Below are 27288 nucleotides of genomic sequence, written 5' to 3'. Positions count from 1 at the left end.
ATGACTAGGATGATGAGGTCGAAATTGGAGCTACTACATGAACGGATGATTAAGTTGGAGGAGAGAAGTAGTAGTGTGGTAAAGAGTAAAAATAAACATGGGATGGATGATTTTGATGGTGATGGTGATGAGAGTCATGATGATGATTGGGAAAGCGAGAGACAAGAGCGTGGGGTTGGTAGAAATAGGCGGGAGGCAGTGCGAGGAAGACATACTGAAGGGGGTAGAGAAGATGGGAATATCAACAGTATCAAAATGAAAATTCCGTTGTATCATGGGAAGTTTGATCTTGAGGCGTATTTAGTGTGAGAAACACATGTATAGTTTGTGTTTGACTGTCATCGCTATTCTTATCTTAAGAAAGTGAAATTGGAAGTGGTGGAATTTGTGGATTACGCATTAATCTGGTGGGATCAACTTAGTACCACTAGGAGGCGGAGTGGTGAACGACCTATTGAGACATGGGATAAAATGAAGCGAGTCATGAGGAAGCGATTTATGCTTGCTCACTATTATCGTGAGATGTTTAGGCAACTGCAAACTTTGAAGCAATGGTCTAGGAGTGTGGAGGATTACTTCAAATAGTTGGAGACCATAATGATCCGGACTAATATTGAGGAGGAAAGTGAGGCTACGATGGCACGTCTCATGTGTGGGTTGAATAGGGAGATCCAAGATCAAGTGGAGCTTCGTCATTGCTTTGATCTGGATGAGATGGTACAAATGGCCATGAAAGTGGAGCAACATCTCAAGCAACAGGGAGCTGGTCGAGTTACATCCGGTGGAGGGTCGTCGACTTCTTGGCGTCCAAATGTTGCAAAATGGGAGGATAGCAAACCGGTGTCCAAACCAAAATGTGACACCAAACCAGAGGCTCAAAAGCAAGGTAAATATGAAAAATTATTTTAATCGTACTACAGATATCAAGAGTTTTAGATGTCAAGGTCTTGGCCACAATGGTAGCCAATGCCCAAATAAGAAGTTAATGATTATTAATTCTTGTGGTGATGTTGAGTCTGAGAGTGAGCAGGATATTGAAAATTATGATGATATGCATACCTTGGAGGATCCCGATGATGAAGGATATGGTACGGTGATTGGTGAACTGTTGGTGACTAGGAGAGTTTTAAATGCCGAACCTAAGGAGGAGGAAGAGAGTCAGCAAGAAAATATTTTTCAAACTCGTTGTTTTGTGAATGGCAAAGTGTGCAGTCTCATTATTGATGGTGAGAGTTGTACAAATGTAGATAGTTGTGAGTTGGTGGAAAAAACTAGGGTTCCCTACTTAAAAGCATCCTCAGCCATATCGTTTGCAGTGGTTTAATTACTGTGCAGAGCTGAAGGTGTAGTGACCTGTATCCAGAATTAATAATTAATGAGTAATTAATCGTGTAATCATGTTTAGAATAAGTAAAACATGATTAAAGAAATTTCAAATGGGTTAACGGAGTCCAAAAATGGATTCAGGACACTCAAAAATGGTCGGGAACGTTCCGAGGGTTCGGATGGTTTGGAGGCTTCGAACGGGTTTGGAGGATCCGAAGATAATGCGTCATTGGTGACGTCATTGATGGGACTTTTGGGGATCCGAAGTCAGGATCGGAGGCTTCGAACAAGAACGAAGGCTCCGAAGTCAAGAACGGAGGATCCGAAGTCGAGTTCGGAGGCTCCGAACTTTGCCTATAAATAGGGGTCCGAAATTTCATTTTCAACTCGCACCTCTCCTTTTTCTCTCTCAATTCCTTAGCCTTCTAACTTAGATCTAGGGAGATCTAAGCGTCCTATGGAGAATCCAAAAGTGGCATAGCGATCCAGGCGTCGTAGCGGAGCTGTGGCCTAGTTTTGAGGAAAAAGACAGCAAAGGGCTAAAAAAAGACGCAAGTATAGCTTTGGCTTCCTAAAAATATTTAGGAGTATACAATAGTTTACTTACGGCTTTTAGAGCTTAATTAATGATGCATGGGTAATTGCACTGTAGAGTTGATGATAGGCATGGAACCTAGAGTGGGACTGCTAAAAACTGCCTGTATAAAGATACGTAAGTACTGACTGAGATAGCCAGCGGGTTTGGCATGCTTATATGTTGCATTTGTGTGTCATATTATTATGCAGTATGTGCATATCATATTATGTCTGTCCATCTTTTGATATGAGCCATGTAGGGCCGCTCAGCCCTGTTCAGACGGTTGATGTCAGCGCCCCACAACCGACGGGTTAGCCGGCACTGGAATCTAGAAGACACGGTCTACGTCCATTAGGAATGAGCAGTGTACGCAGGGTTTGCTCCCCGCGTTGTACCACTCAAGTCCTAGGGGCCATTACTAAGCAGTTGTATACAATTATCCCAGATATGGATACCATGTCATGTGCATGCATCATATTTGTATGTTTTACCCATGCTTTCATATTGAGCTTAGAGCTCACGTCCAGTATTTTTTGTGTATCTAAACATCCCATTCGACGGGGCAGGTGTAGGTGCAGGATTGAGCACCAGGAGCTTGGAGTGGCCAGTGACCTTGGAGGCAGCAGGATTAGCTGTAGGTTTTTGCCTTTTAGGCTTATTTCATTCAATTGGGATGTATAATAGAATTTGTTTAACCGGTTTTATTCTATCGATAAGCTTTTATTTAAGTCTTCCGCAGCGATTTATTTAATGCATGCTTAATTATGCTCTTAACTTTGATTAGGTAGTGGATCCGGGTTGGGTCGCTACATTAATTGGTATCAGAGCGGCATGCAAGAGACTTGGGATATAGTATTAAGACTTTGGGTTATCCTTGTAGGATGGATGAGACCTTGGAAGAGGTGATGATGCGGCGATTAGATTGCCCGAAGACTATAATCATCGGAAGGATTTCTGAAGATTTGTCTTGTGGGATTCCAGCAAGTGCGGACAGGAACGATGGATCGTGTCCAAGATTTCGAGATTTCCACTCATGTGGATCCTAGCTTTGGATCGAGTACCGGATGCCAGAGGCAGTGGCAGAGGATTGGTGGGGACTTACATGATGTTTGCATCTATACAGTCCGTACCATGAGGACACTGCTCTAACGATTCTCCAGTCGTAGTTGGAGAGATTGTCAGATAGACCTTCATCAAGGAATGCCTTGAGTGCCTAAGGCATGACACATTTCGAACGTAAGGTCATTAAACTCATGCAGAACATGGTTTTGCCGGTATGCTTGTATCGATGCATTCGGTAGGCACATGGGAAACTTCATGTTCAAAAGCATGATTTGGTTACAAGAATAAAGCTGATGGTAGATCGTGAGCAGAAGAGGTTGACTGACAGGCACTGATGCAGAGCATAGCTGGTTAGCGAGCTCGAGTTATTTCTCCGAAAGTCATGGCAGGACGAGATGCCGAGAGATATTGGGCGGGAGTACGCTTGCATTGATGCGTATGTCAATGAGAAGCTTTATGCTCAAGAAACAAAGACGAGTACGATGATTTAAATACTGTATTGTTGTTGTAAACAGTATTTCAGTTGTAAAGAATCATCATACTCTGGTTGTATCATTTCAAGTTGTTGGTTGTACATTTCATTGTATTTTGAATACTGTAATTGTATTACATGGGATTGTAATAACTTGAAGCAATGAAACATGTTTTATTTATCCAGCAATTCGTGGATGATTGCATGATTTTGCTAAGTTTTGGCATGACGACGTTAGTTGATTAGTGTTCAACTATGGTTACTCATGGGGTTTGAGTGTGCCGATTGTAACCGTGTGACTTGTGGTTAGTCTAGGCGTTTTCCTAGGATTGACCTAGATAGTCAGCAGACTAAAATAGTGCCAGCGATGAGTGGACTCATATAGAGGCATAGGAATATTGTTCTGTTTGGAACATTGGGCTTTGTTCTAGGTTGTTTTCTTATAACAGTAGGCTGTCTGACCTTTGTTAGGTTGAGACTTGCGATGATGGGTTTTCATCAAGATGCCAGGTCCAGTATATGCCGAGCGTTGTGGACTATGACCATGACTAGACGTGATGGGGCGCGACCCTATGCTAGTATTACTCTGGGAGTCCTTGTATTTCAGAGGTTGCCTGGTAGCCTTCGTTCTTCAGGATTGGCGGTGGGAAGGCTACTCAGTCTAGGGATTTGGTAGCAGTCACAACAGGGTATGACCTTGAATTGGATATTAGGTTTGATATAATTGGCTAGATAACGTTTGATATTGTCATAGATATGGTTTGAGTGTTCTGCAATTAGAACCAGTCTTGGAGGGATTTCCTTGACGAGTGTGTACTCTAAGTAGATAGGTTTTAACCTTTGGGTTACTACTAGACATGTGGATCTAGTAGGTAGATGGATTTCTACCAGAGATGGCTAGAGGTTGTCATCAGAATCATGGTTAGAGTTTCCCTGTGATAGGAGTCATCCAAGAACTTGGATGGGATGTTGTTTTAAGACTTCAAATCGAATACGAGCACTACTACATGATGAATGACTTCATCTGTGATGGATTATATCAGATGTTAAGGATTATACAGGACTATTTGAGATAAGAGGGAAGTGTGGCCTATACCCATGAAGCCTTGGTGGTTGTCCAGGTGGGTTATCGTGGTAAGCTACCTCAGTCTTGAATTGTTGCACAATCTTAGCGAGGGATATAATCAGGAGTGTGTCCAGAGATTGTGAAAATCTATGGGATTCGTTAGTTATGATTTTTGGACTTGACGAGTCGTGATGTTCATCCTGAATGAACGAGGCAAGGATAGTGAGTCCAGTGTATGCGCTAAGTACTGTATGATATTTTCGGAGGTTGAGCGTAGGATTTTTCATGGGATGGAAATGGTCTAGGTTGATAGATTGCGAGCAAATCTTGGGCTTAGTTCGTCTTGATGTTTGCTTTGGGTGAACAAAACAACAATTAGTAGTGCTGATGTGGCACGAGATTTATGCTAATGACTACTAGTGGCAATTGGATAACTCTGTCAGAGTTAGGTTGATTAAGTTCAGTGTACGAGGCAGCTGTCAGTAGTAAGGCACAAGATTGTGTCGATAGACTACTAAAAGCTATTGTCTGGTTATCAAGTATGGGTGTGTTGAAACCAGAGCGATTGGGGTATTCCAAGTGTTGGAAATAGTCCGTTGTGGCAGCAGAGCCAAGTTTGATCTAACCATGTAGGATGGGTGATCAGTGGTGGTCGGATATGATGAGTGCGTGTCTAAGTAGATTGACGAGTTCGATTGGTTGAGCCAATCAACTATGATCGAGGTGTAACAATTAAGAATTATTTGGGATAGTATTTTGTTGCATATTGCTAAGGATATTCGTACTTGGTACAATCTCAGAGCAGTTGACTATTTGGGAAATTCGTAATCTCTAGGGTTGCCATTGATGAATAATTCAGGATTGTTGTAATCGGGGATGATTGCAATGAGACTTGTATGGTCAAGTTAAGAGATAAATTGACAGTGAAGACAAGCAAGGGAGTTGGTGGTTTCCTAGGATTAGGCATTCTTGTTAAGAAGGAAACTAATATTGATTCCAAAAAATTGCTTAGTGATAGCAATTGCGTACTCGGGTTGAGTAATGAAGAGGATCAGGATTTTTTGCTTCATGTGAGAGTTGTCCACTGACAAGATATTAAGGATGTCAACAGAACATTTCGACGAAGTATTCTTGTGTTGAACCGTAGTGTTGAATCCGATGAGTATTGGAAAAAGCTAATGGACATTAGAAAGGGAGCATCAGTTGTCTGATCCTGAGATATGACATTATGTAGGATCTTGTGAGACCTCGTTTCTAATCAACTAATATCAGACAACAAGCGATAAGTAATCAAGAACCAAAAATATTTTTTTTTTTAAAAAGGAGGCTCGCGCGCCCGCGCTGACATCAGCGCGCCCGCGCCTATGCCCCGCAAATCCCAGCGCGCCCGTGCTCATACCTCGCAAAGAGGCCGCGCGCCCACGCCAACGACCGCGCGCCCGCGCCGTCCCCTCGCTCAGAAAAGTTAAGGCACTATAATAAACTCAATCAAAACCTAAACACTTGCATTAAGAGTATTTGACATTCCAATAACAATACAAGAAAGGTTTAGGGAAGAGCAACATTCAATTCGATAGCACCTACATCGTTTCTTGCTTACAAAACATATACGAGAAGTTCGAATGGCTAAACATGATCGCAAAACATAACTAGGTTGACATGCTGATTCGACTTCTAAACGAGTCTCACTTCTATCTCTTGCTCTGGACGCTAACCAGGTCTATGCTGACTTGATCCTGCCCTTCCTGTTGCCAAGTACACATACAAAACAAAGCAACAGCCGGATAACTGGTGAGAATGATAATCCCAGTAAAAGCAACATATCAAGTAATACAACAATAAACATGCTTCCAAGACAACAACAAAATCAATAACAACGTAATGAAATGCATGTCTTTAAACCGGGATATCAAATCTGATAACAAAGGATTGCTGCTGTGCTTTTGGGATCCCGAGGATGAGATCACGTGACGACTCACCGAATCTCCCAATCGAGGTGGTGCCACGTATCCCACTCCTCTAGACTTTGAGCAACTATAATGAGTATGCTAGCACTAGGCGCAACGACTACGTCCTAGGCCACTCGAATATAGCTCCCAAACGTTAACAAAAGGCTGTTCTGCCCATCGAAACAATAGTGCTTGCTCAATATGAATGCATATGGAAACAAAAGGAACTTAGCCATATAATTCATTCAAATAATCAACAAAATACAGGTTCCATAAACTAGAACCAGTATCAATGCAATATGTGATTTCAAGGGAAACTCGAGAACCAACTGTCCCGAGTATGCTATCCCGCTACAAAGATTGCTTTTACCTTTCAATGCCGTAGATCCAACTCCGGACAAGCTACAACAAAAGATTGTATCAACAACTAGACAACCTAAACAACAAACAACGGTTCAAGGAAATTTCTTTACCGTTCTTCGTCCAACTCTCGACGAACAATGCTGCTAACACAGGGCTCGACACACTCCAACGAATCTGTACGAATACAAGAGTTGATCAACAACCACGATCATTCACAAGCCAAGGCTTCACTCAATACCAAAAACGATTCGAAAACCCAAAACTCAAACTGACGGCATAACGGCTATAAACTGAACAAACCGGAAATGCAGACAGCAGTTCAATACTGATATAACCTCATATCAATGCCCAAAACAACAATAACAAAGCAAACCCATCAATATCAAAATCCACATTTTCGAAAATGGCTTCCAAAAATCATAACAAATCCAAACGTCGCTCTAATTCAAAACCGACAGATAATAAACAATCAGAACTCTGTCTAGAACAACATACTCGAATCTAGAACGATTCTAACAACATCCAAAAACTAGAATGTATCCGATCGTAGAAAAACTTACGATATAACGGAGCTCTCACTGCAGTGATCACTAATCTGCCTTCAGAAATAATTTCTAACAGACGGATCGACCGAAAACAGAGATTGGAAAATCTTGAAAGGCGTTTCCCCAAGCTTCAATGGTGCTTCACGGTTTGGGGAGGAAGATGAGTCTTCCCAATTAAAAATCTAAGTGTAGATAATATATAAAATCCACAATTTGCATTTTAGTCCCTGAAAAATCCAATTTTTGCAAAAAGGACCCTGATCAAAATCAAGTCGGCTCTAGAACTCTGAAATCTCCGATTAACTCAAATAAACTCATTTAAGATAAAAGTGGGGCGTTACAATTCTCCCCCACTAAGAAGAGATTTCGTCCTCGAAATCCACAAGAACCATAACTCATACGATAGAATAAAGAACTAAAGACAGTAAGAAGAACTCACGTCATCCGAATAACTCCGGAAATCGCTACTCATGTCAGATTCTGTCTCCCAAGTCGCTTCCTTGACGCCGTGACGGCTCCACTGCACTTTCACCAACAGAATCAACTTGGTTCTGAGTTGCTTTTCTTTCCGATCAAGGATCTGAATCGGTCGTTCAAAATAGCTCAGGGTCTCGTTTAACTCGGCTTCGTCAGGCTGAAGGATATGAGAAACATCCGGTTGATACCTTCGCAGCATAGAGACGTGAAAAACATCGTGAATACCCGATAAAGACGGAAGAAGTGCAAGTCTGTAGGCAAGATTGCCTATCTTCTCGAGAATCTCGTACGGACCGATGAATCTCGGAGATAACTTTCCTCTCTTCCCAAATCTAACAGTGCCTCTGAAAAGGGAAATCTTCAGAAAGACTCGGTCTCCCTGATCAAAACTCAGAGGTCTACGCCTGACATTCGCATACTTTGCCTGTCTATCTTGAGCTGACTTCATTCTGGTCTGAATGATCTTAACCTGCTCTGCCATATCTCTAAGCATCTCCGGTCCCAAATCTGGTGACTCGAACAATTAATCCCAAAACAACGGAGATCGGCACTTCTGAAAGAGTGGGTGCCCGGTGAGCCAACTTGTGGCTAAGGGCTTTTATGACTCTATGTATAAACAATCTTTTGTTTAATATAATTTACACTTTTATAATGGCGTTTACTTTATCTTTTATCATATTATTATGTTGTGACATATTATAAGATGTTTAGATGAAGACCTTGAATATACTATAGTGTATGTAAGATGTGGTGGCACATGGGGATGGCTATCATGAAACACATCTTATAGTCACTGTATATTCTAAACAGTTCCTATTCGATTGAGCCATCCGTTAATAAGGATAAGGATCGCTCGAGATTGAGACTAGCATTTGCGATGCCGAGTACCACGTTTCATTGGTATGGAACATAGAGATGTTTAAAGCATGCAAATGGATATTCATACGATGAATGATCGAACTACCTATCCGAACTTTCCAAGTGGTTATCACTTATCGAGTGGATAAAGTCCGTGGTTTTGGTTGTACACCATTAGTCCTTATTACTTGAAACATCATTGAGACTCTATATGCTAGTACTGTGCTTTGACTCGTTTACAGACTCTATTGGGGTCATCAGGTGTCGGGATTGGGTACAGTTACGACACATATAGGAGTCGATGCTTTGTTGTCAAGGATTCACCACATACTTGCTAGTGTGGATATCCTATGCAATCTGAGGAGATATTAATGTGACGAATCTCTGGCCAGAGTACATGATGTGTTTTAAGAAATGGTTTCTTAGTAGCACATGCGATGTCACTATTTGATCTTCAAGATGAATTGCATAGTTATCGAACCTCGAACGACTCTCAATTTACCAATGGTTGTTGATTCGATCGGGATATATGGATGAAGGGACCGTACTGTACGCTAACCAAAATCTATTGGTTCTTGCAGGCACTATCAGTGATACCTAGGGAATCATGGGGCGATGTTGCTAGGCGCTCTTACCTTGATTCGATGGGCAAGTCGGAAATTGTTGTTCCGAGTCACAAGGAGTTGTGAGCCCACGGCTAGCTGTATCCCTGAACCATTGAGGGTCACACAAGTAATGGATTTTTAATCTCCGTTGAGATAATTAAATTTAAAGAGTTAAATTTAGTGAATAAAGAAGTGAGACTTCTTATTTAAGAGTATAGGGAGTAAGATTTCCTAAAATGACATAGTGATGGACATTTTTGGAAACCACTGAATTCGGATTCAGAAAATTTATCTTGACTTTAAAAGATGCAGAAATGGTTTCTGTGCACATTGGTGAAATTGGTTTATCAATCTGAGTCACGATGAATTTTATATTAATTTCTGAATATGCGGGCTTTGCTTGTCAGGCTTGAACTTATGACTAATGGGCCCTAAGCTGTTAGCAGCCCACATTATAAATATATTATTGCAGTACAGAAATTACACAACAGAGGTCACAAATTTTTTTGAAAACCTTAGTTTTTCTTATAGTGGCCGCCGCCCCCTCTCTCTCTGTTCTAAAATTCCAACCTGTGAATTTTGAATTTGCAGTCTGGTTTAACGGATCAAATTCGTTAATTCTCTTCGTAGAAACTTCTGATAGATTTTCTAGTGCAATCTATCAGAGGGATTAAACTTCTGTTCGTGGACTTGATTGAAGAATTGTTCGTCCATCAGTTCCTGGGATATACAACAAGAGAAGAGTTATCTGTTGGTGTCCATAATCTCGTTTCAAGATTCAAGGTAAAAATTTAATTGTTATTTAATTTTTACACGCACAATTTAATCGTAAAGTTTTGATACCCATGATATGGAATCGTTCCATATAAAATTTTAAAACTTTCGCTGCACCGGGTATCAATTCTGATTGATCTGAACATCGTTCTCCAACAGTGGTATCAGAGCCAGGTTGCTCAGATCAAGCGATTAAATAATCGATTGTACAAAAAATTTTTAAGCCACGGTTTTCGAAACAAAATAAATTTTTTTAAAATAAAATTTTTTTTGACGGGCAAAACACGGGCAGCGATCATCGCTGCCCAGCCCGAGCCCCTTTTGGGGCGCGGGCTGCCCGGGATCGTCCCGGGCGGCCCGGGAAAAATTAATTTTTATTTTAAATTAAAATTTTAATATGTTAAAATTCTATTTTTTGTCCGATCGAAAATTATTTTTGATTGGTCCACGAGGCGTCGGATCGAATTGTTCGAGTCCGAATATTTTAAAATTGATTTTTGGATAAATTTGAATTTTTGGAAAATTTATAGATTTTATCCGTTAAATCAGATTTTATGAAATTAATTATTTTTGGTACAATTGATGATAAGATATGATCTTATGGAAATATTGAGTAAAATATGATTTTATGTATAAAATTGGATTTTAAATGTAAAATATGATTTTATTTGATAAAAAGATAAAATATGATTTTGTATGTAAAATAAGATTTTATATATGGAATATGATTTTATCCTTTTAATTTAATTGCCATTGCATGTTATTTAATAAATTAATTTTGAATTAAATATTATTGGATAAGGATGATCGATTGCCATGACCAATTTTGTAGGTGTATGTTAGGGATTACATTTGTTTTTATTGTTGTTGGATTTATTAATGGGCCTGGTTTATGGCCCAATATGAATTGTCATATGTAATAAAAGTGGGCCTGGTTTATGGCCCGTTCCCACCCCTTAAAATGTATCCCCTACTTGTCATAGTTATTTATTGTAAATACATTATACTTAGTGGGAGATGAAGATTGGAATCGTGGTGGGCCCAGAAGACAATAAAGACTGAAGAAATGTAAATTGGAAGCACAATGTAATAGGATTGCATTGCATACTTGCATATTACCTAGGATTGGACTTAGACTCGTGATTGGCAACCACGGGTCGATTAGAAATGGAATCGATCATCCTATTTAATATATGATATTATCGTTGTATGCATGTTTAGACTAAATTGTATGAATCCCGCAAGCATACAAATTTTAAATGATGAGACAAATTTTCAAAATTAAAATCCCTCATTTTAAATATGATTTAAAATTGATATCAAGATTAAAAGGAAATTTAAATATTGTTTAAATGTTCCTACCTTCCATCAACGATCAATGTATGAGATGCTACCCGCGGATACGGTCCGGCTCATATTATTGGGGGGGCCCGTTCGTCGGAAAGCTGTACATTGGATCGACACATGTTGTAAGTTGGGTAGAACTCCCATGGGATCGGCTCATATTATTGGGGGATCCACATGGCGACCGTCCATCACAACTTAATATTTATGGGTCATCTTGACGTGTCACAATAAACGGCGTCATATTATTGGGCCCTTATTGGACATGAGGTAAAAACATGGAGGTTGCTTTGGAAGCAATTGGGCTCTACCTTTTGAAAATTATGGTTGGCTGATATTATTCGGGACCATAGTTTGTCAATTGGACTCCATGTTCCCACTAAGGAAAACAGTTTCCCGTTTTCACTAGAGGGTAGTGAAATCGTTAAAAAAGTGGGAGTGAGATACATAAAATAAATTTCGCCTATTTTATGTCTTAGTAAATTAATTAAACAATCACTGATTATTGTCTGTTTCTTTTCAGTATTTCATTAAGATGAATTCGCGCAATCCACTATTCTCTATTCTCGAACAAAATAAACTGACTGGCGCAAACTATACGGAATGGTTCCGTAAGTTGAAGATTGTCTTGACCTCGGAGAAGATGCTCTACGTGTTAGAAAAATCTCCGCCGAAGGAAGCACCAGCTGATATAAGTCCGGAAGAGTTGGCCAAACTTGATATATGGTGGGACCATGATATCAAGGCCAAATGCTATATGCAAGCTTCGATGTCTGATGAACTCCAGAGGCGATTTGAGGATACTGTGAATGCTGCTGACATTCACGTACAACTCAAGGAACTTTTGGGGCTCAATCGAGAGCTGAAAGGTTCGCTACTGTAAAAGAGTTAATGACGTGTCGCATGCGTGAAGGGACTTCGGTCCGTGATCATGGGGTACGAGTGATTTGGCTCATTCAGAAGTTGGTAACGCTTGATTTGGTATTGGAGCATGAACTCAATGTGGACTTATTACTTCTCTCTCTTCCTTCATCGTTTGACGGTTTTGTGGTGAATTTCAATATGAACAAGATAGAGGCCTCCCTTGAAAAGATGGTCAATATGCTTGTAACATATGAAGCCACTTTAAAGAAGGATAAACCAGTTCTCTTGGTGGGCTCCTCTTCTTCTGCTAAGAAGGGGCCAAGTACAAAGGGTAAGAAACGTTCTGCCCCATCCAAGAAAACCGGACCCGAGAAGAAGAACAAGACAAAGGCTTCAAACATGGAAAAGTCCAAGGATGTTTGCCATCACTGCAAGAAACCCGGTCATTGGAAACGTAACTGCAAGGAATATCTAGAACAGTTGCGAACTGCGAAGGGTATGTTTTATATTGAAATAAATGTTTCACTTAATACTACTTCTTGGGTATTGGATACCGGATGTGGATCTCACATTTGCAATGATTTGCAGGTGATGACAAGAAGTCGCATGCTTAGAATGGGTGAGACCCAGCTGAGGCTCGGAAATGGTTCTAGAGTTGAAGCCAAAGCTGTGGGAGACGTTTATTTAATTTTGCAGAACGATTTTAAGTTACTTTTGAGAGATGTTTTATTTGTTCCAGATTTGATTAAAAACATTATTTCTGTTTCTATGCTTGATAGAGATGGTTTTTCTTGCAATTTTGTGAATGGGATTTGCAATATTTACAAGAATGAATGTTTGATTGGAAATGGACAACTTGAAAACGATCTATATAACTTAAAATTAAAAGACGTTCCAATAAATTATGTTGATAAACCGGTAACAACAAACAAAAGGAAAATCGATAGTCAAAACCCGGCAAACCTTTGGCATGCTAGGCTAGGTCATATTTCCTCAAGGAGGATGAACAAGCTAGTAGGAGAGGGCATGTTTGATATGTCTGATATTAACTCTCTACCTACTTGTGAGTCCTGCCTGAAAGGAAAAATGAATAAATCTCCTTTTAAGGGGAAACCTGAGCGTAGTCAAAATCTGTTGGATTTGATCCATACAGATGTTTGTGGTCCATTTAGAATTGGTACTCAATTTGGTCACACCTACTTCATTACCTTTACTGATGATTATTCTAGGTATGGGTATTTATATTTAATGAAATATAAGTCTGAAGCATTTGAAAAGTTCAAAGAATTCAAGGCTGAAGTAGAAAACAAGCTAGGTAAAAGTATTAAAGCACTTCGATCGGATCGAGGTGGAGAATACTTAAGTACCGAGTTTTTGGACTATCTGAAAGAGAATGGGATTCTCTCTCAGTGGACTCCTCCTATGACACCTCAGCTGAATGGTGTATCGGAGCGTCGTAATCGAACTTTGTTGGACATGGTTCGATCCATGATGAGATTCACTGAGCTTCCACCTTCGTTTTGGGGCTACGCGCTTGAAACGGCAGTATTGTTGTTAAACAACGTCCACACCAAAGTAGTGGATAAAACACCATACGAGTTATGGAATGGCAAAGCTCCTAAGTATTCGTACTTGAGGATTTGGGGATGTCCTGCTTACGTGAAGCAGATAGTGGGAGATAAGTTGGATAGTCGATCCATCTTATGTTATTTTGTAGGGTATCCGAAGAATTCAATCGGATATTATTTCTATCATCCTACTGAAACAAAAGTGTTTGTTTCAAGGAATGCCACCTTCTTGGAGAAGGAGTTCTTATTGGATAAGAAAGGCGAGATGATGGAACTCGAAGAAATTCGAGAAGAACCCGAAATACAAAATAATGATCCCATACCTCAAGAATCTTCAGAGGACACGCCTATACTTAGAAGATCCGAGAGGACTTCTAGACCTCCTATTCGATATGGTCTTCTTCTTGAAGGGGATCAAGATGAACCCGACGTTGGATGTGATCCAAGAAACTTCAAGGAAGCAATTTCTGATGCGGATTCAAATTTATGGCTTGAAGCTATGCAGTCGGAAATAAATTCGATGCATACAAACCAAGTTTGGTCTTTAGTAGATCCTCCCGATGGAATTGTTCCAATAGGGTGTAAATGGATCTACAAGAGAAAGCTTGGGCCTGATGGTAAGGTATTGACCTACAAGGCACGATTGGTGGCGAAAGGTTATACTCAAAGACAAGGAGTTGACTATGATGAAACCTTTTCACCAGTTGCAATGTTCAAGTCCATAAGAATCCTTATTGCCATAGCTGCTTGGTATGACTATGAGATATGGCAAATGGATGTGAAGACTGCATTTCTTAATGGAAATATTAAGGAAGAGATCTATATGAAGCAGCCTGAGGGATACACATCCATGGGAAGCGAGCATAAGGTATGCAAGCTTCAGAGATCAATCTATGGTCTCAAACAAGCATCAAGAAGTTGGAACCAGAAATTTGATGAAACAATAAAGGATTTTGGTTTCATCAAGAACCCGGAGGAACCGTGCGTGTACAAGAAAGTAGTTAAGGATGCTGTGATATTCTTAGTACTTTATGTTGATGACATCCTACTCATTGGGAATGATGTAGGGATGTTGCAGTCAACAAAGATATGGTTATCAGGTAGATTCTCGATGAAGGATTTGGGTGAGGCATCCTATATTCTAGGGATACAGATCTATAGAGATAGATCTAAGAGAATGATAGGACTCACTCAATCAACTTACATCAAAACCATATTGAAAAGGTTTTCAATGGATGGGTCCAAGAGAGGACATCTACCTATGTGTCATGGAGTTTCTCTATTCAAGTCCATGTGTCCCAAGACTGATGAAGAGATAGAGAAAATGACACATGTACCATATGCGTCAGCCATAGGTAGTATCATGTATTGGATGATATCTACCAGACCGGATGTAGCATTTGCTCTGAGTGTCACGAGCAGATATCAAGCCAATCCCGGTCAAATGCATTGGAAAGCCGTGAAGGACATTCTTAAGTACTTACGAAGGACTAAGAATATGTTCATGGTATATGGAGGAAGAGAACTGAAATTGGAAGGCTATACCGACTCTAGCTTCCAAAGTGACGTGGATGACTCGAAGTCAACCTCTAGATTTGTATTCATGCTCAATGGCGGTGCTGTCTCTTGGAAGAGTTCCAAGAAGAACACCACAGCGGATTCCACCACTGAGGCAGAATACATTGCGGCATCAGCTGCTGCTAAAGAGGCCGTTTGGATGAGGAATTTCGTCCAAGAGTTGGGCGTCATTCCTGAAGTTGTTGGTCCAGTCCCGGTGTACTGTGACAACACGGGTGCCGTTGCTCAGGCAAAGGAACCAAGGTCTCATCAAAGATCCAAACACGTACTGAGGAAATACCACATCATCCGGGAGATCGTGGAAAGAGGAGACATCACTGTCGAGAGAGTGGCCTCTGCAGACAATATCGCTGATCCACTTACTAAGCCCTTGCCAGGACCATTATTTGACAAACATCGCGAAGCAATGGGACTGCGTAGTATGACTAGTTGGCTTTAGGGCAAGTGGGAGATTGAAAGAGTGGGTGCCCGGTGAGCCAACTTGTGGCTAAGGGCTTTTATGACTCTATGTATAAACAATCTTTTGTTTAATATAATTTACACTTTTATAATGGCGTTTACTTTATCTTTTATCATATTATTATGTTGTGTCATATTATAAGATGTTTAGATGAAGACCTTGAATATACTATAGTGTATGTAAGATGTGGTGGCACATGGGGATGGCTATCATGAAACACATCTTATAGTCACTGTATATTCTAAACAGTTCCTAGTCGATTGAGCCATCCGTTAATAAGGATAAGGATCGCTCGAGATTGAGACTAGCATTTGCGATGCCGAGTACCACGTTTCATTGGTATGGAACATAGAGATGTTCAAAGCATGCAAATGGATATTCATACGATGAATGATCGAACTACCCTATCCGGACTTTCCAAGTGGTTATCACTTATCGAGTGGATAAAGTCCGTGGTTTTGGTTGTACACCATTAGTCCTTACTACTTGAAACATCATTGAGACTCTATATGCTAGTACTGTACTTTGACTCGTTTACCGACTCTATTGGGGTCATCAGGTGTCGGGATTGGGTACAGTTACGACACATATAGGAGTCGATGCTTTGTTGTCAAGGATTCACCACATACTTGCTAGTGTGGATATCCTATGCAATCTGAGGAGATATTAGTGTGACGAATCTCTGGCCAGAGTACATGATTTGTTTTAAGAAATGGTTTCTTAGTAGCACATGCGATGTCACTATTTGATCTTCAAGATGCATTGCATAGTTATCGAATCTCGAACGACTCTCGATTTACCAATGGTTGTTGATTCGATCGGGATATATGGATGAAGGGACCGTACTGTACGCTAACCAAAATCTATTGGTTCTTGCAGGCACTATCAGTGATACCTAGGGAATCATGGGGCGATGTTGCTAGGCGCTCTTACCTTGATTCGATGGGCAAGTCGAAAATTGTTGTTCCGAGTCACAAGGAGTTCTGAGCCCACGGCTAGCTGTATCCCTGAACCATTGAGGGTCACACAAGTAATGGATTTTTAATCCCCGTTGAGATAGTTAAATTTAAAGAGTTAAATTTAGTGAATAAAGAAGTGGGACTTCTTATTTAAGAGTAGAGGGAGTAAAATTTCCTAAAATGACATAGTGATGGACATTTTTGGAAACCACTGAATTCGGATTCAGAAAATTTATCTTGACTTTAAAAGATGCAGAAATGGTTTCTGTGCACATTGGTGAAATTGGTATATCAATCTGAGTCACGATGAATTTTATATTAATTTCTGAATATGCGGGCTTTGCTTGTCAGGCTTGAACTTATGACTAATGGGCCCTAAGCTGTTAATAAGTTATTGCAGTACAGAAATTACACAACAGAGGTCACAAAATTTTTCGAAAACCCTAGTTTTTCTTATAGTGGCCGCCGCCCCCTCTCTCTCTGTTCTAAAATTCCAGCCTGTGAATTTTGAATTTGCAGTCTGGTTTAACGGATCAAATTCGTTAATTCTCTTCGTAGAAACTTCTGATAGATTTTCTAGTGCAATCTATCAGAGGGATTAAACTTCTGTTCGTGGACCTGATTGAAGAATTGTTCGTTCATCAGTTCCTGGGATATACAACAAGAGCAGAGTTATCTGTTGGTGTCCATAATCTCGTTTTGAGATTCAAGGTAAAAATTTAATTGTTATTTAATTTTTACACGCACAATTTAATCGTAAAGTTTTGATACCCATGATATGGAATCGTTCCATATAAAATTTTAAAACTTCCGCTGCACCGGGTATCAATTCTGATTGATCTGAACACCGTTCTCCAACAACTTCTTACCATACAAAGCCTCAAAAGGCGCCATACCGATACTCGCTTGGAAGCTATTGTTGTAAGAAAACTCGACAAGAGGCAAAGAATCCTGCCAACTAGTGCCAAAGTCTAGCACTACCGCTCGCAGCATATCCTCTAACGTCTGGATAGTCCGCTCTGACTGTCCATCGGTCTGAGGATGATAAGCTATACTCAGATGCAATCGAGTACCAAGTGCCCCCTGAAGACTGTGCTAGAAGTGAGAAGTTAATCTAGGATCTCTGTCTGAAACGATCGACTTCGGCATACCATGCAGTCTCACAACATTGCTAACATACAACTCAGCCATCTGATCATGATGATACCTCATCCTGTACGGAATAAAACACGCAGACTTCGTCAATCAGTCGATCACTACCCAAATGGCATCGCATCCTCGAACGGATCGTGGTAGCTTCGTGACGAAATCCATGTAAATGTGATCCCACTTCCATTCAGGAACAGATAGACTGTGAAACAGACCTCCTGGTCGCTTCCGTTCTGCTTTCACATGCTGACAATTCAAACACCGAGATACAAACCTCGCTACGTCGCTCTTCATTCTCTTCCACCAAAACTGAATCTTCAGATCGTTGTACATCTTACGACCTCCAGGATGAATACTAAACCGACTGCAATGAGCCTCTCAAAGAATACGTTGCCTCAACTCCGAAATATCAGGCACAACAATACGATTATTCACATACAGTACATCATCTCTAACCTGGAATTCAGACTGATGCCCAGATCTGACTTTCTCTATTGAAACCTGAATACTCGGCTCAGACTTCTGTGCTTCTCTGATTGCAACAAACAACTCCGGTTCGGCTTGAATAGCAAACACTCTAATAGTCTCCCTATCTGTTTCAAACTCTAAACCAGAAGTGCAACAATCATCAATCAACTGAGAAACACCAATAGTAGTAAGAGATAAAGAACATAGCTTTCGGCTCAAGGCATCTGCAACTGCATTCGACTTTCCCGGATAATACTTGATTTCACAATCGAAATCCTTCAACAGATCTAACCATCTTCTCTGTCTCATATTCAGCTCTGCCTGTGAAAACAAGTACTTAAGGCTCTTATGGTCAGAAAAGATCTCAAAAGACTCACTATAAAGATAGTGACGCCAGATCTTCAGAGCAAAGACGATCGCAGCTAGTTCAAGATCATGAACCGGATAACGAGTATCATGCGGTTTCAGCTACCTCGATGCATACGCTATCACATGCTTATGCTGCATAAGAACACAACCCAAGCCTCGGTTAGAAGCATCACAATAGACTGTGAAACCTCCAGTACCCATCGGAATAGAAAGAATTGGAGCACTGGTCAGTCTCCTCTTCAGATCAACAAAGCTAGCCTCACAATCTGGAGTCCAAACAAAAGGCACATTCTTCTGAGTCAGCTGGGTAATAGGCTTGGCAATAGATGAGAAACCCTCGATGAAACGACGGTAATAACCAGCTAAACCCATGAAGCTTCGGATCTCCGGCACTGAAGTAGGTCTAGGCCAATTCATAACCGCTTCAATCTTGCTGGGATCGACAGAAATCCCATCTCCAGAAATGATATGACCGAGAAAGACAACTCGATCTAACCAGAATTCACACTTAGACAGCTTGGCAAACAACTGCTCAACTCGCAAAATCTGCAGTACGGTTCTCAAGTGCTCTGCATGGTTAGTACGGTTCTTTGAGTAGATAAGAATATTATCGATAAAGATAATGACGAACTCATCTAAATAACGCTGAAAGATACGGTTCATCAAACCCATAAAAACCGCTGGAGCGTTAGTCAAACTGAATGGCATGACTATAAACTCAAAATGACCATACCTCGTCCTGAATGCTGTCTTAGGAACGTCTTCCTCTCGCACTCTCAACTGGTGATAACCTGACCTCAGATCAATCTTAGAGTAGACAGAAGAACCCTGCAGTTGATCAAAAAGGTCATCTATTCGGGGTAAATGATACCTGTTCTTAACTGTAGCCTGATTCAATTGGCGGTAGTCTATACAGAGCCACATAGAACCATCCTTCTTCTGAACAAAAAGCACAGGAGCACCCCAAGGTGACACACTAGGTCTGATGTATCCCTTGGCAATTAAATCCTCAATCTGCTCCTTCAACTCTCTCAATTCAACAAGTGCCATACGATAAGGAGCTTTTGAAATAGGTTGAGTACCGGGCACTAAGTCAATGCTGAATTCAACCTCTCGAATGGGTGGCAATCCAGGAACATCTTCCGGAAACACATCAGCAAAATCTCTAACCACTGGTAAGTCAACCAAAGCTGGGCTAGATTTCAGTACATCAACCGCATAAACCAAAAATCCTTCTGCACCTCTCTGTAACAAACGAGTCATAGATAATACTGAAATCAAAGGAATTCTAGATCGAGAACCCTTACCAAAGAATTTCCACTCATCTGGCATTTCAGGTCTGAACCTGACAACTTTCAGAAAACAATCAATTGTTGCCCTGTACTTGGTCAAAGCATCTATACCGACAATACAATCAAAATCTGACAACCCAAGCACAATACAGTCGAATTCTAACAAATTCCCCTTGAACAAAGTTCACAGTTCCTGACTAGTCTGACAGAAACAATTCCTCCACCCAAAGGTGAAGTAACAGCTACTACTGTAGGCAACAATTCAGTCGGCAAAGCATGCAATAACACAAATTTCTCAGAGATAAAGGAATGGGAAGCACCTGTATCTATCAAAACAAGAGAAGAATAACCGAAAATCGAACAGTTACCTGCTATAACATTGTCAGGTGCTGCCTGAGCCTGATCCTCTGTCAAAGCAAAGACTCGTGCCTGTTGTCTCTGAGGCTGGTTTGCACTAGAGTTACCTCCCTGTCTGTTCTGCTGCTGAGGCTGGAAAGAGTGCACTGCAGAAGACTACCTCTCGGGTTGAGCTGCAGGTCTAGACGAACTCCCACTCTGAGCTCTATCTCTGTTACATTGTGGGCACACCTTAGAGAAGTGTCCCGGTTGCTGACAGGTGTTACAATTACCGAAGATTCCCACACACTGATCCGTTGAGTGTCTTCCCCCACACTTGCTGTAGTACATGGCTGAAGATCCAGAACTCTGTCCTAAACCGAATTGCTTCGAACCACTGGAACTAGACGAACTGTTCCCCTGCCTTTTGAACTGTTTACCTCTTGCTTTGTACTGATATTTTCTGCTTCCCCCACTGTTTCCACCTTCATACCTTTGTTGCTGGTTCTGATGCTGCGGTGGCTGATTCTGATACTGAGATGGTGGGTTCTGATACTGCCTCTGTTGCTCAGGTGCTACCTGGTTACCTCTTTGCCTCCACAAGCCTGCTTCCGCTCCCTTTGCGTAATTCATAGCATCCGCAAAGTTGTTAGGCCTGTTGGTGTTTAACAACGTGAAGACGTCGGGGTTCAAACCATTTATGAACTGATCTGCCTTAGCTTCTTCATCTCCGGCAATTAGCGGTGCAAAATGCAACAGACTATCGAACTTAGCTACGTACTCTTCAATGTTCAGATTCCCTTGCCTCATGTTGGCAAACTCAGCTCCCTTATCTTTACGCTACGAGATAGGGAAAAACCGCTTATAAAATTCAGATTTAAAAAGAGTCCAAGTAACTTCCGTACCTCTACTCTCCATTGCTTTCTTTGTCATGATCCACCAGCTCTTAGCAACCCCACGTAGCTGATGAACGACTAACCTGATTCTGCGGTCATCTGTGTAATCAATGGAATCGAATAGTTGATCAATATCATCCAACCAACTCTCGCAGTCAACTGGATTTTCTGAACCCATCAATAACGGCGGATTGAACGACTGAAACCTCTTCAGCAAGGTTTCCATAGGCGTTGCTGAAGCATCCAACTGATCAACTTCAGTGCTAGCCTGCTCAGTCGCAGGGATAACTGGCGGTGTGTTTCTGTTTATCACTCGACGAGGACCCATCTGATAATCAAAGGTTAGGACACGAGATATCTCAATCGCTACAATCAGTGCCCTTACAACCGCTTGGAATACCAGATACCAGTCGATAACAGAAACAGTTATATCTCAAGTAGATCATGCTTTATAAATTAAATCACATAACCATGTAATTCAATAATTCTCAATAATAAAGCATGCTCGCATGGAATTAAGTACATAGTTAAAATAATTCAAACACATGCGAGGAGCCGATACACGCAGACTCGATCTACCCGCTCACTCTAGTTCGACCAAGAATCTTAACGCTCTGATACCACTTAATGTGAGACCTCGTTTCTAATCAAATAATATCAGACAACAAGCGATTTTTTTGTAAAAAGGAGGCTCGCGCGCCCGCGCTGACATCAGTGCGCCCGCGCCTACGCCCCACAAATCCCAGCGCGCCTGCGCCAAAGGAATCGCGCCCGCGCTCATACCTCGCAAAGAGGCCGCGCGCCCGCGCCGTCCCCTCGCCCAGAAAAGTTAAGGCACTGTAATAAACTCAATCAAAACCTAAACACTTGCATTAAGAGTATTTGACATTCCAATAACAATACAAGAAAGGTTTAGGGAAGAGCAACATTCAATTCGATAGCACCTACATCGTTTCTTGCTTACAAAACATATACGAGAAGTTCGAATGACTAGGTTGACATGCCGATTCGACTTCTAAACGAGTCTCACTTCTATCTCTTGCTCTGGACGCTAACCAGGTCTATGCTGACTTGATCCTGCCCTTCCTGTTTCCAAGTACACATACAAAACAAAGCAACAGCCGGATAACCGGTGAGAATGATAATCCTAGTAAAAGCAACATATCAAGTAATACAACAATAAACATGCTTCCAAGACAACAACAAAATCAATAACAACGTAATGAAATGCATGTCTTTAAACCGGGATATCAAATCTGATAACAAAGGATTGCTGTTGTGCTTTTGGGTGTAAGAGTGGGTGCCCAGTGAGCCAACTGTGTGGCTATGGGCTTTGTTGACTCTTTGTATAAACAATATTTTGTTTAATATTATTTACACTTTTATGGCAATGACTTTATATTACTTCATATTGTTATATTATGATATACTATTGTTGTTTTGATAAAGACCTTGAATATACTATAGTGTATGTAAGATGTGGTAGAACATGGAGATGTCTATCATGAAATACATCTTATAGTCACTGTATATTCTAAAACCGTTCCTAGTCGATTGAGCCGTCCGATAATAAGGATAAGGATCGCTCGAGTTTGAGACTAGCATTTGCGATGCGGAGTACCACGTTTCATTGGTAGGGAACATGGAGATGTTCGAAGCATGCAAATGGATATTCATAGGATGAATAGTCGAACTACCCTATCCGGACTTTCCAAGTGGTTATCACTTATCGAGTGGATAAAGTCCGCGGTTTTGGTTGTACACCATTAGTCCTTACGACTTGAAACATCATGGAGACTCTATATGCTAGTACTGTGCTTTGACTCGTTTACCGACTCTGAGGGGGTCATCAGGTGTCGAGATTGGGTACAGTTACGACACATATAGGAGTCAATGCATTGTTGTCAAGGATTCACCACATACTTGCGAGTGTGGATATCCTATGCGATCTGAGGAGATATTAGTGTGACAAATCTCTGGCCAGAGTACTTGATGTGATTTAAGAAATGGTTTCTTAGTAGCACATGCGATGTCACTAATTTGATCTTCAAGATGCATTGCATAGTTATCGAATCTTGAGCGACTCTCGATATACCAATGGTTGTTGATTCGATCGGGATATATGGATGAAGGGACCGTACTGTACGTTAACCAAAATCTACTGGTTCTTGTAGGCACTATCAGTGATACCTAGGGAATCATGGGGCGATGTTGCTAGGCGCTTTACCATGATTCGTTGGGCAAGTCGGAAAGTGTTGTTCCGAGTCACAAGGAGTTGTGAGCCCACGGCTAGCTGTATCCCTGAACCATTGAGGGTCACACAGTGTAATGGAGTTTTAATCCCCGTTGAGATAGTTAAATTTAAAGAGTTAAATTTAATGAACTAAGGAGTTGGACTTCTTAAAATAAGAGTAAGGGAGTAGGATTTCCTAAAATGACATAGGGATGGACATTTTTGGAAACCACTGAATTCGGATTCAGGAAAATTTATTTTGACTTTAAAACGTGCAGAAATGGTTTCTGTGCACATTGGTGAAATCGTTTCATCAATCGGAGTCACGATGAATTTTATATTAATTTCTGAACGAGCGGGCTTTGCTTGTCGGGCCCCAGCTTATGACTAATGGGCCCTAAGGTGTTAGTGGCCTGCATTATAAATAAGTTATTTCAGTACAGAAATTACACACAACAGGTCATTATTTTGAGAGCAATTTTTCGAAAACCCTAGCCTCTCAAAACGTTTTTTGGCCGCCCCCTCCCTACTCTGTCAGAGAAAATTCCGGTCTGTGATTTTGAATCGCAGTAAGGAATAACGAATCAAATTCGTGTATTCTCTTCGCAGAAAACTTCTGATAGATTTTCTAGTGCAATCTATCAGAGGGATTAAACCTCTGTTCGTGGACCTGATTGAAGGCGTTCATCGGTTCCAGGGAGAGACAACAAGAGCAGAATTGTTCTGTTGGTGTCCATTAATCTCGTTGCGAGATTTGAGGTAAAATTTATTTAATTGTTATTTAAATTTTACACACACGTAATTCAATCGATGAACGGTTGATACCCATACCATGGAAACGTTCCATGAAAAATTTTTAAACTTCCGCTGCACCGGGTATCAATCGTAATTGGTCTGGGAACTCGCCAGTTTTCCAACAGTGGTATCAGAGCCAGGTTGCTCAGATCAATCGATTGAATTAATCAATTGTACAAAATTTTTGAGTCTCGGTTTATGAAACAAAATAAATATTTTTAATAAAAAAAAATTTTTTCGGGGCAAAACCCGGGCAGCGATTGGATCGCTGCCCGGTGGGGCAGCAATTGTTGCTGCCCCGGGCGGCGCACGGCGCCGCCCAAAGGGGGCGCACAGCGCCGCCCAAGGCGGCGACCGTCGCCGCCCAGGGCGGCGCACGGCGCCGCCCAGGGCAGCGCTGTGCGCTGCCCAGCGCAGCGCTGGGCGCTGCGCAGGGCAGCGCTCGGCGCTGCCCAGGGGCGGCGCTCGGCGCCGCCCAGCGCAGCGCACGGCGCCGCCCAGGGGCGGCGCCAGGCGCTGCCCTAAGGGGGCAGCCGGGCTGCCCCCGGCCCGCGCCCCGGGTGCGGGCCGACCCGGGAGTGTCCCGGGTGGCCCGCGGGAAAAATTAATTTTTAATTTTTTATTAATTTTAATATTTAAAAAATTTTATTTTTGGTCCGGTCAAAAATTGTTTTTGATTGGTTCACGAGATTTCGGATCGAATTGTTCGAGTCCGTAAATTTTAAAATTGATTTTGGATAAATTTGAATTTTTGGAAAATTTTAATATTTTATCCGTAAATTGAATTTTGAAATCAATTATTTTGGTACAATTGATGATAAGATATGATCTTATGATATATTAGATAAAATATGATTTTATTTGTAAAATTGGATTTTATAGATAAAATATGATTTTATTTGATATGGAGATAAAATATGATTTTATATGTGAAATGTGATTTTATATATAAAATATGATTTTATCTTGTTTAAATTTGAATTGCCACAGCATGTTATCCAATAAATTAATTTTGAATTAAATGTTATTGGATAAGGATGATCGATTGCCATGACCAATTTTGTAGGTGTATGTTAGGAATTTACATTTTGTCTTTATTGTTGTTGGTTTTATTAATGGGCCTGGTTTATGGCCCGATATGAATGTCATATGTAATAAAAGTGGGCTTGGTTTATAGCCCGTTCCCACCCCCTAAAAATGTATCCCCTACTTGTCATTGTTATTTAATTGTAAATACATTAGATTTAGTGGGAGATCAAGATTTGAAGATGGTGGGCCCAGCAGACAATGAAGACTGAAGAAATGTAAATTGGAAGCATATGTAATAGGATTGCATTTGCATACTGCATATTACCTAGGATTGGACTAAGACCCGTGATTGGCAACCACGGGTCAATTAGAAATGGAATCGATCATCCTATATAATATGTGATATTATGATTGTATGCATGTTTAGACATAAATTGCGTGAATCCGGCAATGCATGCAATAAATTAAAAATGATGAGACAAATATTTTTATAAATAAAATCCCTCATTTAAATATGATTTAAAATTTATATCAAGATAAATAAAGGAAATTTAAATATTGTTTAAATGTTCCTACCTTCCATCAACGGTCAATGTATGTGATGCTACCCGCGGATACGGTCCGGCTCATATTATTGGGGGGGCCCGTCCGTCGGAAAGCTGTACATTGGATCGACAAATGTTGTAAGTTGGGTGGAACTCCCATGGGATCGGCTCATATTATTGGGGGATCCACATGGCGACCGTCCATCACAACTTAATATTGATGGGTCATCTTGACATGTCACTTTAAACGGCGTCATATTATTGGGCCCTTATTGGACATGAGGTAAATACATGGGGGTTGCTTTGGAAGCAATTGGGCTCTACCTTTTGAGAATTATGGTTGGCTGATATTATTCGGGACCATAAGTTTGTCAATTGGACTCCATGTTCTCACTAAGGAAAAAGTTTCCCGTTTTCACTAGAGGGTAGTGAAATCGTTAAAATAGTGGGAGTGAGATTCATAAAATAAAATTCGCCAATTTTATGTCTTAGTAAATTATTTAAACAATCATCGATAATTGTCTGTTTTATCTCAGTAATCCACATGTTTCTGTTCTCCAACAAAACAAACTTATTGACGCAAACAATACAGAATGATTCCATAAGTTAAGATTGTCCTAAGTTCGGAAAAAGATTTTCTAAGTGTTAGAAAAGGCTTCTCCGAAAACAGCCCCGGCTGATGTAACTAGAGAAATGGTTGGACCATGATCTCAAGGCAAAATGTTACATACAAAATTGGACAAGTCTAAACAAGTTTGCCATCACTGCAAGAAACCCGGTTATTGGAAACGTAACTGCAAGGAATACCTCGAGCAGTTGCGAACTGCAAAGGGTATGTTATACATTGAAATAAATATTTTTAATACTACTTCTTGGGTATTGGATACCAGATGTAGATCTCATATTTGCAATGAGTTGCAAATGATGATAAGAAGTAATAGGCTAAGGATGGGTGAGACCCAGTCAAGGCTCGGGAATGGTTCCAGAGTTAAATCCATAGCTATGGGAAATATTTATTTTTTGCAGAACGGTTTTAAGTTACTTTTGATAGATGTTTTATTTGTTCCAGATTTAATTAAAACATTATTTCTGTTTCTATGCTAGATAGAGATGGTTATTCTTGCAATTTTGTGAATGAGATTTGCAATATTTACAAGAATGAATGTTTAATTGGAAATGGACAACTTGAAAACGATCTATACAATTTAAAACTAAAAAACGTTCCAGTGAATTGTATTGACAAACCGGCGACAACAAACAAAAGGAAAATCGATAGTCAAAACCCGGCAAACCTTTGGCACGCTAGACTAGGTCATATTTCCTCAAGGA

The 27288-nt window shown here is 40.7% G+C and overlaps 1 protein-coding gene across 1 annotated transcript in view; it reads left to right on the top strand.

Moving 5' to 3' along the window:
- Window positions 1-636: 636 nt before the first annotated feature.
- LOC140861474 (uncharacterized) overlaps window positions 637-27288 on the top strand; it is a 37709-nt gene continuing 11057 nt past the window's right edge. Inside the window, exons 1-2 of the mRNA XM_073264501.1 lie at window positions 637-886; window positions 945-1204. Of these exons, the coding sequence (XP_073120602.1) occupies window positions 637-886; window positions 945-1204 (510 nt within the window). The remainder of the gene's footprint in view (window positions 887-944; window positions 1205-27288) is intronic.

This window comes from Henckelia pumila, chromosome 1 (genome assembly GCF_033568475.1).
Source record: "Henckelia pumila isolate YLH828 chromosome 1, ASM3356847v2, whole genome shotgun sequence".
Taxonomy (NCBI): Eukaryota; Viridiplantae; Streptophyta; class Magnoliopsida; order Lamiales; family Gesneriaceae; genus Henckelia; species Henckelia pumila.
The sequence above is the reverse complement of the archived record's forward strand: the minus strand, read 5'-3'. Positions and strand labels throughout refer to the sequence as shown.